Source organism: Cebidichthys violaceus, unplaced genomic scaffold (assembly GCF_023349555.1).
Source record: "Cebidichthys violaceus isolate CVI_PGR_0920_01 unplaced genomic scaffold, fCebVio1.0.p SCAF_20, whole genome shotgun sequence".
In the NCBI taxonomy this organism is placed as follows: domain Eukaryota; kingdom Metazoa; phylum Chordata; class Actinopteri; order Perciformes; family Stichaeidae; genus Cebidichthys; species Cebidichthys violaceus.
In genome coordinates, this window is record NW_027176373.1 from 11,908,401 (window position 1) to 11,927,142 (window position 18,742).

Genomic DNA, 18,742 nt, shown 5'->3' on the forward strand with positions numbered 1-18,742 from the left:
TTGTCCCAGGGTGTGGGATTGATGTGGGGGCGACGGGGCTTGACGTTTTTGCTTCTGACTTATGTGTAGTATTTTGTGCAGAGCCTCGATATCCACGGTCGATTTAAAGAAAGTAACAACTTTAAAATACAAACAAACAACTAGACATGGGTTATGTTTTGACAGTAAGCTAGTAAACGGCATCTTTCAGACTTCTGAAAATAAAAATCTGTGTATTTGGCTGCTGGTTCAGTGATTGTCCCAGTGCCAGTAATTGGGTCAGTAACAATAGCTCTGCCTCATTGATTGTTTTGGGTCTTCCAAAGCAGATAAATGGTCGCCGTTTTAGGACCGGGTTGCAACACATTCTATTTCTAAGAACCATTTATTAAGCGGAGCAGAGGCAAATATGTTTTTGAGTTCAGTTTTTAGTTGTAGTGCATTACAGGAGAGAAGGGCATAGACTTGCATGTCATTGAGTTGTCTGTGGGTTTTTATTAATATATTGTTTCTTACTCCAGATACCAGTAGCACCACCACCCTTGTCAGATGTCTTCATGTTAAGATTGTAATTATTTTGTCACCACTGTTTGGCTACCCGCTTCCCTGGGGACAGATTGGAGGCAGCCTATTCCCTTCCTTTCTGGAACACTTTGTCAATATCACACGGTATCCAATGTATTATTTTCTTCGTGAAAGTATTAAGTCAGACATGGCTGATCATAGGAAAGGAGATGGATTTAGGGCTTAAAGCACAACTTTGCCGTGTCTCTTTATCTTAAGTCAAGGATCTTGCCACTGTGTTAAGAGGGTTATTATAAAAAAATTAATTTATATAGGCCAACTCTAGTTTGAATTGTTTAAAGGTAAATTGGCACAAAGCATATGTGCTTTTACAATAAAGAGATGATGTCCTAGAACAGAGGTGTACTTGTACTATCTTTGCACTTTCATCACAGTCTCTCTGGTCTTTTCCAATAATTACGTGTGATTTCCCTGTGTTCACTGCATTGTGACAAAGCACTCTGGAAGCAGATGGAAGTGTATCCTCACATTTGCTGCTCATAGTGCTCTCGGGAATGCTAAACAAGACAGAGCATGCACATGCACAGAGCGTGCATTTTGTTTGAAAAGCACTGTCTGTAAGACGGATAAAAACCTGGTCAGTTTGGAAGATTAATTATTATAAATCCAATTACCACCATGACCCTTCCCCTTACACTTTTAATTTTTAAAGTGAATGTTTTCACCTTCAACTTAGTGTTTATTCTCTTATTGTTTTGTTTATTTTCAATAACATCTGAGTATCATTGACCTTGCCTTTGAAAACTCCAGTTATCGGTGCTATTAACAAGAGAAGTGCAGATTTAAAGACCTAGCTTTGTGAATGCAGCAATAAAACAGACAAATGATTTGGTACTGCTGCATATTAACACTGCACAGTCACTGGTGTAAGATTGTCTGTAAAATGCTCCTTATCTCTCTCTTACAATCTTCATACTTTCTTTGAAACTACCACAAAAAAAACTAATATCTGTGTTCATTGGCTTGTGCAAGCTGTCCATTTGTTAGTAAATTCAAACACACTTGTGAAGAAGCTTGAAATGCCTATAGCACCTACAATATGCTAATCTATCAGTTACACTAAATTCTCTTGGGACCATCATTCTTAAGTCCTCATCAAAAAGGGGCATTTGCACTTTCCCTTTCTAACTGATTACCAGCTGCTACAGGTTATGGCTGGTATTGTTTTTGCCTCATCTGTGTGTGTGTGTGTGTGTGTGTGTGTGTGTGTGTGTGTGTGTGTGTGTGTGTGTGTGTGTGTGTGTGTGTGTGTGTGTGTGTGTGTGTGTGTGTGTTTGTCATCATGGCAAAATGTGGTCCTAGACACCTTCTGTAGCGGGGACTTTACTTTACCAGCTATATGTCTGTCTGTAGACAGATTTTGTCAATGTGATACTGTATTTTACACAACATACAAGCTGCAGTATCTGTGCCTTACAAAGTGTCATGTAGATCCAAATGAATGGAATCATTCTCTAAAGCAACCTGACCAAATCATTTGACTTCTGGCTCAGAATGAAAATTTTAGAATACCAATTCCAACGCATTTAAGAGGGAATGACCTTCCAATCATGATAAAAAGCTTGATATTAACTGTGCTTTACATCCATGTACAGGACTTCATCAGAATATAAAACATAGGTCGGTGTCATATTATGTTAAAACCCCCTTTATATTGAATTTGCAGAACTATTGACAACTCATAAATCACCTTATTTTTTCTCAGGTCTTGTAAGTATCTAAATATCTAAAATATGATTGAGCATTTCCAGGGTCATACAGTGTATCCTTCAAATGTATTGCTGGTGTTTTTGTTTATTACCAGAGAGATTGCGCAAAGCAAAATATTCCAATATGTTTCAAACTTGGTAACACAGAAAGACAACTCTTAGTTTACCTCAAGGACCGTGTACCTAAATATCCACGCTGTAACATTGTCTATGCAGTGAGTGGGACAACATGGGAAACGCATCATATCCAGAAATGATGCCACCCTGGGTGAATTCTGAACAGATTGCTTCCATCATATCCTCTTGGACCCTGGCGTCTTCAATCACTTCCTTCTTTCACAAGGGGCGTGGTATTTCCGGGGGCAAAAGGAAATCCGTGCCTTCCATTAGAACTGCAGAAACTATTCAGAGATATATCTCTCAATAAAATTAGACATCACACCGGACATTACCCTATACCTCCATATTTTTTTTACCTTCTAAAGTTTTGTTTACAGCCAAATGTGACAGCAGTGGTTGCAGTGTTGTAGCACCATCTTAGTCAACTAGGGCTGCTTGATTATGCAGAAAATCATAATCACAATTATTTCGGTAAGTGTTGAGAATCATGATTGTTTAACAAGTGTACTCATTCAATTTGAAAACGTTGTGCATTTAGAAAGAACTTTCTAACAAACTTTCTTCTTACATAATGAGTTTTAAAGAGGGCAAAATTAAGAGGTGGGATGGGGTCCGTGTTTCAGGACGGGTCAGGTGGGCTGCCGACGTTGGCAGCTCTGTCCCTCCCCCGCAAGGAGAGAGGCCACAGCGAGCACAGGCCTTTCCAAGCCGACTAGAGCCGTTCTCGGCACACCACTACTGAGCAGTGACGTGCAGTGAGGTTCGTGGCTGGTGAGGCACTGACACGACACTACATAAGTCAGATTTACAAATATATGAACCCAATAGAGTAGCTTAAATCACCATTCAATTGGCAGCTTGCACATTGACTACTGTTTGTTTTTCATATGTCATATCAGCATTCTTTACACACACATAGGTAAAGTACATATTTGATTCCACCGGGAGCGTTTCAGAAGCGGAGATTCCGCGATAATCTGTGTAACAACCACGAATGTATAAAGAGAACAACAAACACATAAACGGTTACTTTACCTGTCCGACGTTGAATTGCTGTTGATTTGGTCATATTTCCTTGTTTTTTGAGACATCTTTAAGCTTGGATATATAATCTTATATTTTTGTGGTCAAAGCAAAATATAAGAAGAGCAGTGTAGAAGAAGAGCAACGACAGAACAAGCATAAACCCGACCCGTGGGCTCTCGCACGCCCCCTTCATTGAGGCAGAGGTAGTGTTTGCCCCTCTGTGCTTTTTCACTGCGGTTTCTGTCAGATCAGCAACACTAAATATGTTCTACACAGACGTGAAATACAATACCTATTCTATGGAAAGAAAGGACATATAATAAAAGTGTCTTCAAATATTACAGTGGTGACAAACAATGATAAAGAAAAAGACACGCGCTCAACCCAATTTGTGAGGGATTGCGCAATCTGTCGCTGCCTTACCTCACGTGTTTGAACAGGACATGCGCTAATTCAGCAATTTTGATTACAAAAATGCTTGAAATGATTGGAATCATACAGAAATTACATTTATAGCACAGATCAGTACACTGTAAAATGTAATAAGTTGACTTTACTTAAAAAAAGTCAGGAAACCGATTGCCTTAAAATTTCTAAGTAAAGTAGCTCATTCATTTTAAGTTGTTAAAGCTTAAAATAACTGAGTTAATGCAACTCATGTCATTGCAGTAAAGTGTAGTATAGTCAACTCAAAATTATTAATTATGTTAACTATAAATTGTCAATTCAGACAACTTAAAGATCTGAGTTATACTAAGTCAGCAGTACTAAGAAGAACAAGTTATCCTTACAAGTCCAAGCATTCACATTACTAGGAAATTATCAGGAAACCGATTGCCTTAAAATTCTCAAGTAAACTGAACTACAAACTCTAAGTTGCTGAAACAAAAGACAGAGAACAGTATATAAATGGAAGACAGAGTTTATTTTTACGAAAAACAAACGTCTTTGAGTTTTTATCATCAAACAGTTTGTTAATCTCAAACTAAATGCAAACAAAAATGCTGGACATGTTGCCAGATTAAGTTCTGAAATAGAACAACAGATCATAGTCGCCCTTATAATGTAAAAAATTGAAACAAATGCATTTTTTTGGAATGCAGACTATAGTTCACTCTGATTAACACAGTTTTGTTAGTCTTGTGTAACAGTTTAAACCAGCAGTTTACAAAAACACCTTTTTAATCATATTTGCTCAAACTGTCACTATATCCTGACATTAAAGGAAGAGACCAGATTCCCTTGCTTCCTTTCAGTGCTCCTGCAGTTGCAAGATTCCACCACGCCCACAGAAAAACAACTAAGTCGATGAGTCTCACACAGCTGTCAATTACTACTTGTGCATTCCAATTTAACTGTAAAACTATAGACAGTTTACCAAATATGAATCAATATTCTGTTACTTTCTTTATTTCTCACCTCAAATGTTTTCAGAAACGTGCGTCAGTGTACTGTTTTGAGATTGTTTGTTACCTGGCTGCCATTAGTAGGTAGGTTGACAGTTGGGAAAACAGGCCAGAGTTAACTTTCTAATTTTACAGCTTAACAGTTTAACAGTACACTAAATTAGGTGTCTGAGGTGAGAAATAGCCAATGCAGGACCACAATCTTGCATTAGAGAATCCTCAGCTCTGATTGGTTGTTCTACTTTGGGTGTGGTGGAATCTTGCAAATGCCATTTGGAACACTAAAAGGAGGTAGAAGATCCTGACTTTTTTTACAGATCGTCTGTCAGAATATAGTGACAGTTTAAGCATATATCGCAAAGTAGTTATTAACTGCAGCTTTTGAAAAAGGGATTTTTTTTTTTTACAAGTTTCTCACATAAACAATACATTTCTTTTGGGCTTTTTTTCAGTTTTTTGTATTCAAATAGTAGAATGAACTGAACTTCTGCAAACCAAGCTATCAAATTACTAAAGAAAAATAGCATACCTTTACCTTTACTTGACATGAACTTCCTCAACTTTTATAAAATCAAAATGCCTTTCATCACTACCGATGAAAAATCGTGAATTGCTCTCTTTTGACTACAGGTACAGAAACAACAGATAAACAAAGTCAATAGTCAACTGGACTAAATGACCAAAAAAACTTTTACATACAAGTAAAGCGTTCCATTGGAGATGGAAGAGTAAAGGTCTCAGGCCTGAGCCAGCATGTCACCATTCACATCGTGAACTCACTGCATCAGTAGATTTTTGAGTGACTGTATTTTAGGTTTTAGGGATTTCTGTCCAAGTGAGAGAAGCACTCTTTGAATAAACTCAAAGGTGTACCTGAGTTGTTGAGGGTACTCCAAATTCAGGGCGTAAATAAGTCCGAAGAGTAGGCACATGGCATGCGGAAGATTGTCACGGTCATCCATCACCACTGTTCCTTCCAAAACGACTGCAGTAGCTGTAGACTCCAGGTGCAGTGAGTGAGGAGAGGCCACACTGTCTTCGGCAATCACTGTCAGGATCCCCATGGAGGTGTGGGACATGTCTGGAGCGTCATCGCAGTCCTAACAACAATAGCAGCATTAAAACCACAATTGCATGTCAAATGCCAGTTTGCATTTCTATAGTAGAACACACTGATTATATTTGTGCCTTACAGCAAAACAAGGCTCCACAAAATCAACCAATCAGAGCATTGAAGAGACACAGTAACTGACAGGAAGCTAGATTCAGATATTATTAGATAATCCCTGCAGAGTGAGTAAATACTGCATTTATTGATTGATCATTTAATTCACTGATTGGTTGCAAATACTTTGCATTGGGCAAGAACTACAACCAACTGGAAAGACGGTAGATACTACTAAAAGGGTCCTAACCAGGGATAGGTGATCAGTGCATCAAAAATGAAAGTATAGCAGCACTGATTCAGGCTGAGTGGAAGAGAAGTAACTAATACCAAAAGATGAACAGAATGAACGCATTAGATAGATTGGGCATCCTGTAGTGTGGAATTAAATAATTTTGACAAAAGACTACTTACAAAGCAGATCTTGAAGAAGTCTGTGTTCTCATCTCCATGGATGACAGGAAGGCCACGGAGGACTGCGGTTCGCTTCCCAGTAACATACTCTGTAAAAATAATTTAAAACACAAAAGTACAATCAATTGACAGCTCTGCAGACACAATGTGGTGCCACTACTTTGGTCACCACATACATTTTTTTTTACTTTACTTGAGAAACCTACCCCTGGTGTGACTTGTTGCACATATTCCTGAAGTTTGTGGCCGACACTCCCCCCCCTTGGACTTGAAAATCTCAAGGAAGCGAGGAGTGTATTTGTCAAGTTCTTTGAAGAATTCTGCTTGCAGGTTTTTGCTTGATAAGCAACAGAACTCTGCCAGAATCTAAAGGACAGAGTAGGACAAATTAAGATGGTCATATTTTGCAATGATCAATTCATAAAATCATATTTTTTTTTAGGACTACTTTTTCAGTAGAATGACAGTAAAGCTAATTCTGTGACATCAATATACATGACAAATAATTAAAATACATTTTAACTAAAAACTTGAACGTGAACAATTTTGATTTACCTGACTCTCCGTAAAGAGTGCTGGCCACCTTCCAACTGTGTCTTTTACTGGAGGCTCCAAGTTCACCAACTCCTTTCTTCTCAAGGCAAACGTTGAGTCCATATTCTTGGATATCAGAGCAAAATTGCAAAGAGGACAATGAAATATCACTGAGATTTCTTCAGCTCCACTCATCTGCCCATCATGAACGTCACGGGAGTGAATTCTTGTTAAATGCACTTTGAGGGCATTAAATGACTTGAATGAACACAAACAATCTGTGTGGAGGCATGGAATTGGGGTCAATCTGGCGTAGCTTCCATGTTTTAAGCGGTAGTGTTTGAAAAGTTGAGCCCTCCTTTTGGACGAAAACAAGCAGTACTTACACTTCCAATTCATTGCCAGGTTTCTGCAAAGCCTACAAAAGAAACAACAAAAGCAATCAGTCAAACTGCAAATAAATCACAGTCAAATTGCATGTATATAGCTAACTAGCCATCGGTTTAATAGAAGATTTCAAGATTTTAAAACTTAAATCACAAATACTTGTCTTTGCTAGCCATGAGATAGATATATATATATATATATATATATATATATATATAGTGTGTTTTTTTTCTCTATTATTCATAGGTTTTTGTTTGATTGTAAAGACTCAATTGCCCATCCACAAGTGGTAAGCTGAAAGTTTACCACTTGCTAATAGTTATATTGTACATCATTTCCAGTAAATATCACAATATAAGACGTTACTTTAACGTTAAAAACGCAACGTAACGCTTGCTGTTGCGACACAGTGTCACGCTCTGTGGCCGAGAGGTCCGCCATCATATGGTTGTTGTAGAATTATTCCTCATTCATTTTAACTGAACGTTACATTTCATCGTCATTCACTAACAATAATGTTCTGTACATCCCGTAATGCAGTATTTTTAATGCATGCGAGTCAGACAGCCACGGTTATTAATATAACCGCCACCGTCCGGTCTGCCTTTTAAAATATGCTTCGGTAACATCAAGAGAAATAAATGAAACGTGACATAATATGTTAAGTGCACTAAACATTACTTCCAAATTGGTAAACGGATAAGCAAATGTAACATTTTGACTCGTTTCCCGATAAGGTTGCTTCTCTAACGGTCCCATTTTACTGCGCAGTAGACGGTTGTCGGAGCCACGGACTTAAAAAAGAAAAGAAAAGACATGCTTGCTGAATTCAAGAGTGGCCCTGAAAGATCGACACAATTGCCCTTGCACCCGCTAAAAAGTACGCTGTGTCTCCCGAAACTCAAGTGGTTGTTAAATTTGCACTTATTGTAGCGGGGTTTAGCACGGGCTAGCGTTAGCTAGGTTAGCTTTAACGTTCGCTAGCTTTCAAAATCGAAGACATAATGTTAACCTCCAACCCCTAATTAACAGGTACAAGGCCGTTTGCTAAAAAAGATAGCCAGTGATATTTTATTTCATTATGTAGCTGAAACTTACCTTCAAATAACTTGACAAAGCAGCGCTTTCCTCCCGCTTCGAGCAACCGCCATTACGCCTCAACAAAAGAACGTCTTCAGTGGTCAAGTGGTGAACTGCGCATGTGTAGTCACCGAGTGCGGCCGAGTTCGGTCTCGTGTTTCTCTGGACTTTGCGGATGCTTCCACCTTACTGATTTTATTATATTAAAGGTTACTTGAGCTGATAAGTTTCATAACTTTACTCACCAGAAAGTGTTCTTTACCAAGTTTCTTTAAGTATAGTCAGCTAATTAAGCAGAAATAAGTTACGGTCACTTATTTTTTTAAGTAAGGTCATCAATTACATTTTACAGTGTAGAGAAATATTACAGGTGAGGCTCGGCCTCACCTGCTCCCCTGACCGCACGTCCCTGCTACTGAGGGAATATGCACCTGCTGGCCATTGCCTGGGAGAGTTCCCACAAGGAGATCCTCTCACGCCGAGCGGCTGTAACTGACCTGCTGAGCGTGGCGAAAGCATACCGCTGTAAAAAAAAAAGTGTGAGAGTGCGCTGAATTTATAACCCAAAACAAAACATCATTGGGGAAACAAAATGCGACACAATCGTTTTATGTCTTTAACTTAACTTGTTTTCTTAGTCGTTGAACACCAAAATTATAAGTGAAATTGAAATTCTATTAATTGCACAGCCCTGTTATCGACAATTTAGACAAGTGGTATTTTTGTTACTTAACTGCCAGACTCGGCACAAAAACAATTGATAATGACTTCTGTAGGCATGCATAATTCTCTTATCGTACTAAAACATCCTGTGGAGAGACAAAACGTTTACTGTAATAACTGCTGCACTAGTTATAATGGCTAATTGATTAGTAAATGCATTTCTTAATACATTAATCAATTAGTTATCTTAATGAATGATAATACACTAAAACCAACTCCTAACTGTTTCTGGATGCAGCCATTCCTTTGTTGTTCTTATCTGCAGTCCAGAAACGTTTTGATGATTTTAAAGCATGCTCACACCAAAATGTTTTATCCAGTAAAGTCCCTTGCTGAATATACTCTTGGAACAAAGCCTGGTAATCCATAACAGATGCTCCACTGGAGTCTTATCCAATTTAATACATGAGTCGTTAGGCTTTATTAAACCCATTCTGGGCTGAACACCATGCTGTGTGATTGACAGACATATTGCTGTGACCCTGTGGCCTTTGTTGTCCAGAGGTAGAGCGAGGCCCTTTTATTTGTGCCGTGGTTTGTGTTGTCTATAATTGCAGTGGGCTAGGGGTAGATGCTGGCTGGGTTTGGGTTGAATTCCCTGAAAAAAAAAAGAAAAATTATTAATCAAATGTGTTCTCGCCAGAGAGCGTTTTTACTCATCCTAGCTGAACCTTCATGTATAAGACAGGCTGACAGTATGTTTTGGCATGCTAAATACATTTCAAAAACTGAAACCAGCAAATGTTTGATAGCATTGCCCAATAAATTACCTTAATGATTAGTCGATTTTCAAGATTGTTAGCAGTTTCCTTTCTATCAATCCACTTATTGATTAAGTAAGCTTTACTTGCTATATTTATATACTATTCCTTCATGGTCCTAATGCAGGAAGCATTTTAGGTAGACTGTGGTAGACAGTGGGATGTGCGTTTTGGTTATGGCGTTTCCAACACTGTAACAGCCCATCTAAAAAATCTATATAATTTAAGCCATTACAGCATTTGCTGAACCTGTGACTTAATTAACAACACGTGCCAAGACTCATCTTGCTGAAAATCAATTAATATAATCAGAACTTACATTGTATCAGTACTCTGCCCTATGATAGAAGAGTAAAAAAAAACATCAAGTTCAAAAGCATATCTACTAAAGTTTTTTCACACATGACTTCATCACACAACTAATTATTGACTTTTATTGAGGACTCTTTTCCCTTTTCCAAAACAGTGCACTGCCACTTCATTACCACTTCTAAGAAGAGCGGGAGGCATATAATGATCTCTTCATAATTTTTCACATCTGTCAGCTGGGGTTGTTTGATATGAATGCATTTGCAATGTGTACGGTACTATGAAGTCATGGTACAAGAACTATAATGCACATTTGAAGTAATAATGAATAGCTAGTCAAGGTAGCTGTATGGCTTATCAGTCTGCTTTACATCTGGCTTTTCATTTGCTAAAGTAAGAAGAACAAACCTGAGACATATACCAAAGACTGCTTTTCTGTACACTTTCTACAGTAATGGTAGCACAGGTGTGTGGATGATTGGAAAGTTACCCTTAAATCTGAAGCATTATCCTTAGAAGTAGACTTTAACAACATAACATAATATCAGGACCAACAACGTGAGCTTCATTGACAATTTGAATCTGTTTTGGGACCGCTCTTCCTCTTTTAAGAATGATGGTATTCATTTTAACAAGCTGGGTAGCCGCCTGCTAGCGGCCAATTTCCAGCATGCTGTACAATCCTGTCGGCATGACTGATTATTTACTTTCCACACACACGCCCCTTCCTCTTCTTCTACGCTGCCACCTCATAGCACAGTTTCCCGTGACTGCTCCCCCTACTGGCCGTCCCTGTCATCAACCCCTTCAGCTGCAGCTCTCCCCATCCAGACTATTGTGACAGAGAGGCTGCCCTGTTCACACTGCATTCACAAAGCCATAAACAAGAACAACCTCAGCTACATCCGTCCCAGTGATGTTCATATCGGTTCCCAGCACAAGTTCACCATCTACAGCCCCACTTCTGTCAATTCCATCCCGTCTCTGTGGACTCAGCACCGGCGTACAACCACTCCCTCACTACGTCATCATACCAAACAGCACGTGAATCCAGCCAACCTCAGAACCTTCCCCAAATCCTCACAACCAATCACAAAACACTCCATGAAACTTGCTCTGTTCAACACCCGGTCACTAAGCAACAAAAGCCCAATCATCAATGAATGCATCACTGACAACAACCTTGATTTCCTCTGTCTCACTGAAACTTGGCAAAAACACCTGGACTACTACGCACTCAACCTAACCACCCCCACTGGATATCATTACCTGGACAAACCACGCCCTGATGGCCGCGGTGGAAGAATTGCTGCTCTTCACCGCCAACACATAAAAACCAGCCTGACTAACATCGAAAGTCCATCCTCATTTGAACAGCTCACATTCAATCTGGTCCTAAACCCCTGGTCATTGCAATTATCTACCGCCCCCCCAAACCCAACCCTGCCTTCCTCTCCGACCTATCTGAATTCCTTACCCAGCTCTGCTCCATCTCACCTTCCATCCTGTTGCTCGGTGATTTCAACATCCACATCGACTCCTCAAACTGTAAAACAGCCAAAGAATTTCTGGACATGCTTAAATGCTTCAACCTCTTCCAAAACATCGACTTCCCCACCCACAACCGCGGTCACATCCTGGACCTGGTCTGTTCCACTGGAATCACCATCAACCACCTCTCCGGCTATGACCTCACCATCTCCGACCACTTAGCCATCATTATGGAGATCGACATCCCCATCCCAGAACCCAAACTCACGCGCACCATCACTCTCTGCAATATCAAGTCTGTCTGCCCCTCATCCCTGTCAGCCTGTCTCACTGACAAATTCTCCACACTCACCCCCTCCCTTAGCCCCTCCCCCTCAGACCTGGTCAACCTCTACAATAACACACTATTCTCCTGCCTTGATCAGCTTGCCCCTCTCAAAACCAGAACTGTCTCTTTCACCCACACTGCTCCCTGGTTCACCCCGTAACTCCGCCGCATGAAAACCCGCAAACGCAGACTAGAACGACTCTCCAAATGATGATTGATGGTGTCGAAGTGCAGCCTTCGACACCATCAACCACTCCATCCTCCTTTCCCGCCTCGAGTCCTCCCTCCAAATCACTGGCACAGCCCTCTCCTGGTTCAAATCATACCTCTCCGACCGTGAATAGTTCATTACCGTCAACAAATTCAAGTCTGGCACAGCCCCGGTCTCCCCGGTGTCCCCCAAGGTTCAGTACTCGGTCCCCTCCTCTTCATCCTCTACCTGCTCCCCCTTGGCGACATCATCCACCACCATGGTCTCCACTTCCACTGCTATGCTGACGACACCCAGCTCTACATCTCCACCAAATCCATCACCCCCACCATCCACTCCACCATCACCAACTGCCTCACAGATATAAAAACCTGGATGCAAGCCAACTTCCTCAAACTCAACAGCGACAAATCTGAAATCCTCATCATTGGCCCCAAATCACTAAACAAATCCCACCACAACTTCTCCCTCTGCACAGATGGCACCACTGTTCCTGCCTCCACACATGTCCGTAACCTTGGTATCATTTTTGATCAAACCCTCTTCTATGAACGTCACGTCAATCACATCACAAAAACCACCTTCTTTCATCTCAAGAACATTGCCCGTCTCCGCCCCTCCCTCTCCTCCGCTGCCGCCGAAACACTCATCCACACCTTCATCACTTCTCGACTGGACTACTGTAACTTCTATACAGAACTCTGCTGCCCGTCTGCTCTCCCACTCCCGTACCAGAGACCACATCACCCCAGTCCTCTAAAACCTCCACTGGCTCCCCATACAGCAAAGAATCCACTTCAAGATCCTCCTCATCACATACAAAGCCCTTCACAACCTCGCCCCTTCATACCTTTCAGACCACCTGCACCGCCCCATACTCCCAATCGCAACCTCAGATCCGCCGACGCCAACCTCCTTACCCCCCCTACTCTGTCCAAGCATCAGACCTGGGGGGACAGGGCCTTCTCCATTGCTGCCCACTCCCTCTGGAACTCCCTTGCCCAACACCTCAGACATTCTCCCTCACTCGCCACTTTCAAAACTGCACTCAAAACTCACCTGTTCAAATCTGCTTTTAACCTGTAAAGTCAGTTATGTATGTTTTCTTTCTTTCTTTTCATGTTGTTCCTTACTGTTATGATTTTATTCTTATTATAAATGCTTTTATTGTTTTTTTTTTTTTTTTTTACCTTGTAAAGTGTATTTGAGTGCCTTTTAAAGCGCTATATAAATAAAATGTATTATTATTATTATTATTATTATCCCAAAAAGATAGCGGAGGCTCTCTCTCAGTCTGTAATAAAGTTGACTTCACTGTCAGTAAGTGATCTTGCAGTAAGCTGTTTTGATGTATCAACTTGGAGCCCTGGCACTTTCCTGGGGTTGAGTGTTATAGAGCTGTTATAGAGTCCAGGCTTTATAGTTGTGAGGTATTTGATTGTCCTGAATATGTTGTGCTGTGTATCCCAGGTGAACATACTTCTCTTCAAAAAGTAAATCATTGTTGCATTTATGTCAGAGAGGCAAAATGCAAACTTTGATGTTTGGTGAGTTCCCAGGATGGTTTTGAGCTCAACCCTGTCTTTGGGGGGTTCCAGGTCTTTTATTTTTGACTGACTATGAGGGAGATAATGCTCTCTTCAAGATTGAGTTTGAATTCTTGCTGTCAGGAACGTAGCATTGTACAAATTTACCTTCGCCCAATACTCTGAATGCATCATAATGTAACTAAACGGTACCTTTGTTTGCTGTCCATTAGCAACTTTACCAGCTCTCCTCTGGTCAATTTCAACACAGATTGGTTGTTTACAATGTAACATTATCAGAGATTGGCGACTAGAAAAGCATAAATTCCGATGTCCTGATCGCATTTTTACTGAATATTGGCGGATAGCGTCATAATGTCAGTTAAACTTTATTTCACACTGTAATGGTTAAGGTCAGCTGTGCAATTAATCCGCGGTTCACATGTGTGCCGTACGGATCACGGATCGACAACGACCCGTTACACCACTACTTCAGACTTTTGCAATGTATTGTTGCTTTACCATGTTCAGTTGCTCCTCTTTGCTTCGTTATGCAAAGGGAACTCATCCTGGTTGGAGCTGTGTTTCAATCGAGATGAAATGAGCACCAGCGAAAGCTAGCAAAAACATCTGCTAATTCATTCATGATTCGCCCAGCAAGGGATACTTACAAAAAAAATTCAGACCCCAGGAGCCAACAAATACAGTGGGTCAATTCTTATGCATCTTCCTCTGTGTCTTTGTCACTCAGAGTATGGACCATAATTTATTTCCAATTGCAGACTAATGAAAATTTCCTGACTCTCCATAGATGCCATATTTCCACAGTAATCACGCATTCGCCCCCTTCTAGATTGCAGTTACTCTATGCTTTTATATGTCTTATACTACGTCTACACAAGCTGCATAGTTAATTAAAGCAGCACGTCAGTGTAATGCAGCTCCAGTCTTCTGTCAGTATCCACATAGAATACGTTCTATGTGGATACACAGTTTGGCAGTGCTTGGAGCTCAGCGCACAATCACTGTAGTTACACACGTTAAACATAAGAAAATAGACTTGAGGTGTGAAAACACATTTTCGGGTGGTGGCTATTTGCGCAATGCGCTAGTTGTTACACAGCTAGTGTAGGCCGCTGTATTCATCTGGTATAGAATTGTATTTATTCTGTCATATGCCAGATAAGAAAACTGAAAATGTAACACTTCCAGTGTGGAAAAGCCCTTAGAAGATTTCCAAGTAACATTGATTGAAGACTGCTTACTGATTGGATGGTATCTTCATACCGGTTGTTTTTAGTTGCACCTATAATGTGCCGCTGTGTCCAATGTCGGAGAATCTGACACTGAGCCTCTCACTCTCTTGGTTAGTGAATACAATACGTTAAGCACAGTCTTTTATAAGCAGTGAAGAAATTGGTTGCAAACTGCTTTAATGGCTCATTACCTCCTTGTGCTTTCTCATGAATTTTTTAACCACCAGATAGCTTTCAGCATAAAATGTCTCTCCAGCCCTAAACAGAAGATGACTGCACATCTGATCTTTGCTGTTCTTCTTAGAAGTCCATGGAAACATAAGGTCAACATGTAGTCTCAACTTGCCTCCTGCAGCTTCCCTCTTCCCTTCCTGTGCGAGGTAAGGAAAGCCCAAGCGATGTCCCTAATAGTCTGCAAAAGTCTCTTTCAGCAGTTGTTTATCTGCCATGGTGATAGGGTGAACAGCAATAAGTTATCCAATTTGCTTTTGTAATGGAATTTAACAGGCCGTTGCCACACCTACCCAGAGGAAGAGGAAACCTGCATACTTTGCACTTACGGGTGATGTGTGGGACCAAATCTCTTGTACATTTTTTTGTAATCTGCATTCTCTTCAATTCTGTGAATATGTGTAATGCAAAGCAATACGGCAACCCTCCAGTAAGCACCTTACTTAAGTATTCACTTTTTGTTGTGACTGCGTCATTTTTTTTTTTTTTTATTGTACATGTTTTGCAGCTGTTTTTTGTGATGGTGTAATCGAAACGCCTCCTTAATGCAATATATCACGGCAACACAAACTGCTGCTTTCAAAATTACCATTGACTTGAGCCCACACTTTTCTGCGACGCGGTGTCAACAACAATTTAAAATATTACCAAGGTAGTATTTATTACAGGACTATTGTATTGAATGGTACTATAATGTTAAGAGATTTCTATTGTTGTGGTCCCTCAGTGTACTGTAAATTACTTCCTCCTATTCAGTGCTGAACCACTTGAGAATTGATCGCCTTCGTTTGGCTCAAATGGGGGAATGTGTATTGTGCTGTTTGGAAAGGGGGTGGAGGTTACGCTTTGTTTTGATTTAGATTTATCACCGAACGCTGAAATTGTGGGTGTTCTATTTTTACATAAATCTTACATGGTATACCCGTTTTAAGTGGACGGTTACAGTTTGGTTATACGAGCTGTCTCATTGTGTCTATGGTCTCGGGAAATCGTGCTTTGTAACCATGGCCACCAACGGAGAAGATTTAGTTGGAGCTGCCACTCTCCATTGCCCATGTTGTGACTCAGCGAATGTAGTGGGGAAGACAATGAATTCTCATGGAGAACGCTGAGAACAAACAAGAGTGCAGGGGAGAGTATCCTAGTTGCATATATCTCAGAGACGCACACATCCGTCTCTGCACGGTGGGATGAAGCAGGCCTGAAGAGCGGTGATTTATTGAGTGTGTGGAGGGGCCTGACAGGCACGGCTCTCATTAGACAGACAGAGTTTTAATTAGTGGGAGCACAGCAGTGATGCAGGTGTTTACATTTTGTGAAGAAAACTATGCCAAGAGCACAGGGGCTCACACAGCCCTCTCAGAGCTAGAACAGCATGAGTGAGACGCTCTCACGACCTCCGAGGGCTTTAACTAAGCAAACCTGAGTAAGTGTAGGAACACAAAGGATGCATATTTACTCCTCTGAAGAACATATTTTGTGACTGCGCAAAAAAAGGACTCTATTTTGGTTTTACCCTTCAGTTACGGCAAATGATAAATTGAGTTTGGCTTTTGTATGCATATGGGAATAAAGTTCTCTCTGCTGTTAGCGTTTATATGTCTCTTATGGAACTGTTTTGTGTAGGTTTTGAATTCCTGCCTTTGAGGTCAGAATTTGGCCTTGTTTTACAATATCTTTTATTTCAAAAATATTTACAAACTATGTCATTCTAGGTGGCTACAAAGCTTCAAACAAACAATCAAAAATGAATGCTCCCCTTTATTATGTTCACATATTGTTATACAGTACCAAGTAAATGAAATGCTTGTTTCAACACATAAATTATGATAATGACCAATTTTAACTGTGCGACATTACTACATTTCTCAGGTATACTGTGAGATGTAATGTGGTGTAGACGTGAGCATGAGTGTACTCAGTGTAAGCTGAGCTGAGCTGTAAAGCAAACCTCCACTGCGAAGGCTTAAAACAAGTTGTAAACTCCCAGAGGATAGTTAATGTGCACTGTACAACCAAAGGAGATTAGGAGTTCTATCTATTTCTGTTTTGTTTTTATGACTGTGCTTTAATCTGTCAGTATGGACAGTTTGTCAGAAACGACTTTAAATATATTATTATTTGGAAAAAGAAGTGATAAGAGTCTAATTTGTTTTGTCTAATTTGTCAGTATCTTCCAAAGAATTGGTAGCGCTAGACATCAGCTGCATGTCAGTCTGGGTATAAACAGACTGGCTTTCCTAACTCACCATTGTGTAAAATACAATTTCCTTTGGTGTCGTGCTACCATCGCACAGGACTCTGTGAATGCTCCATCAGTAAACCTGCCTGTGTGGTGAAACAATTCGCGTTTGTAAATCGTAGTCTGAAAACCGCAACCTGCATCTGCCAGATGTGTAATACACCAAGAATGAAAAGACACATGACAACCATATTTCAATCTGAATCAAACTGTTTAGGGTGGAATTATACCCGTGTGCAGTTTATGACAACAAAAATTATAACAAAAATATGTGTATGTAAGCTCCAAACTGAAAATGTTCTATGGAAGGGATTTATACCAAAGCCTTTGTAATATAAATGGATCTTACATAAGAAGTTAGGAGGCATTTGTCTGCTTGCTTCCTGTCTATCATTATATCCCTGTTCATTAATACATACCTCATGGGAAAATGCCACCCTGAGGCTGTATAGCGACTGACACAATTGATGTTAAGATTAATCACTGTTTCGGTGCAGGGAACCGCGCTTTTAGTGATCTCTGGTTAGATGCTGTGAAGTCACATATCAATCTGAGAGGTCAGAAACTACATTTGTCATCAGCAGTCACTCCCCAATCCCACACGGTCCTTGAAGAAAACCAAGACCCCAGTCCCCCTTCCCTGAGTGGTTAAAGAAGATATTTATTGAAGTTAGCAGCTTTCGTTCTGTTTGCTCGATGTCAGGTATCAAAGGATCTGCATGTCAGTCAATGCCTATTCTTTTAGAAATCACAAGTGTCTTAAAATTCTTGTAGCATTTCGTGTGTGCGTGTGTGCCCATGCAAATGCATTGAAAATGAGGAGAAAAAAAAACAGTGAGTGGATGCACATCATTTATCACGGTATGTCTGGGAACAATGAAGCTTTGAATAAGTGGATATGAATATAAGTGATATAAATCTCCATCAATCAATGACAAAAAAGAATTGGATATAATAAGGCGTTTTGTTATGAGGAAAGAAAGCAGGTCAGGACAACGTCTGATCATTGCTAGTGAGCCTTCCTGGTCAGCATTAGCTGCATTACGCAGTGCTGGAACTAAAAGCAGTTCCTAATGGGCATTAGGGCTTAATAATGACTACGTTATTACTTGGTCACTGTATTATTCATGACTTCCTCATTACACGAGCAATTCTTAACAGTGAGGATCACATTTCCGTCGATGCCTGTGCTTAATTGTAAGTACGCTGACGGTGAGGAAGAACCGGAGACAGCTGGTGGAACAACTGTTTACCCTAAA

The 18,742-nt window shown here is 40.4% G+C and overlaps 1 protein-coding gene and 1 pseudogene across 1 annotated transcript; one reads left to right on the forward strand and one right to left on the reverse strand.

The window, feature by feature from the left end:
• Positions 1 to 4,325: 4,325 nt before the first annotated feature.
• LOC137876784 (uncharacterized) lies at positions 4,326 to 8,482 on the reverse strand. Its single transcript, XM_068716587.1, has 6 exons — positions 8,424 to 8,482; positions 7,325 to 7,356; positions 6,960 to 7,064; positions 6,611 to 6,770; positions 6,405 to 6,493; positions 4,326 to 5,925 (listed from the first exon to the last, which is right to left on the reverse strand). Exons 3-6 carry the CDS (start codon positions 7,059 to 7,061, stop codon positions 5,602 to 5,604), a joined length of 675 nt encoding a protein of 224 aa, XP_068572688.1. The 5' UTR covers positions 7,062 to 7,064; positions 7,325 to 7,356; positions 8,424 to 8,482; the 3' UTR covers positions 4,326 to 5,601.
• A 348-nt stretch (positions 8,483 to 8,830) lies between these two features.
• On the forward strand, positions 8,831 to 13,702 carry LOC137876822 (uncharacterized; annotated as a pseudogene).
• Positions 13,703 to 18,742: the final 5,040 nt, after the last annotated feature.

Coding starts and splice junctions, on each gene's coding strand:
- LOC137876784 (XM_068716587.1), bottom strand. CDS start 7,061: ATGGACTCAACGTTTGCCTTGAGAAGAAAGGAGTTGGTGAACTTGGAG. Junction 6,494..6,610: donor TGCAACAAGTCACACCAGGG/GTAGGTTTCTCA, acceptor TTATTTTTACAG/AGTATGTTACTGGGAAGCGA. Junction 5,926..6,404: donor ACTTCTTCAAGATCTGCTTT/GTAAGTAGTCTT, acceptor TATTGTTGTTAG/GACTGCGATGACGCTCCAGA.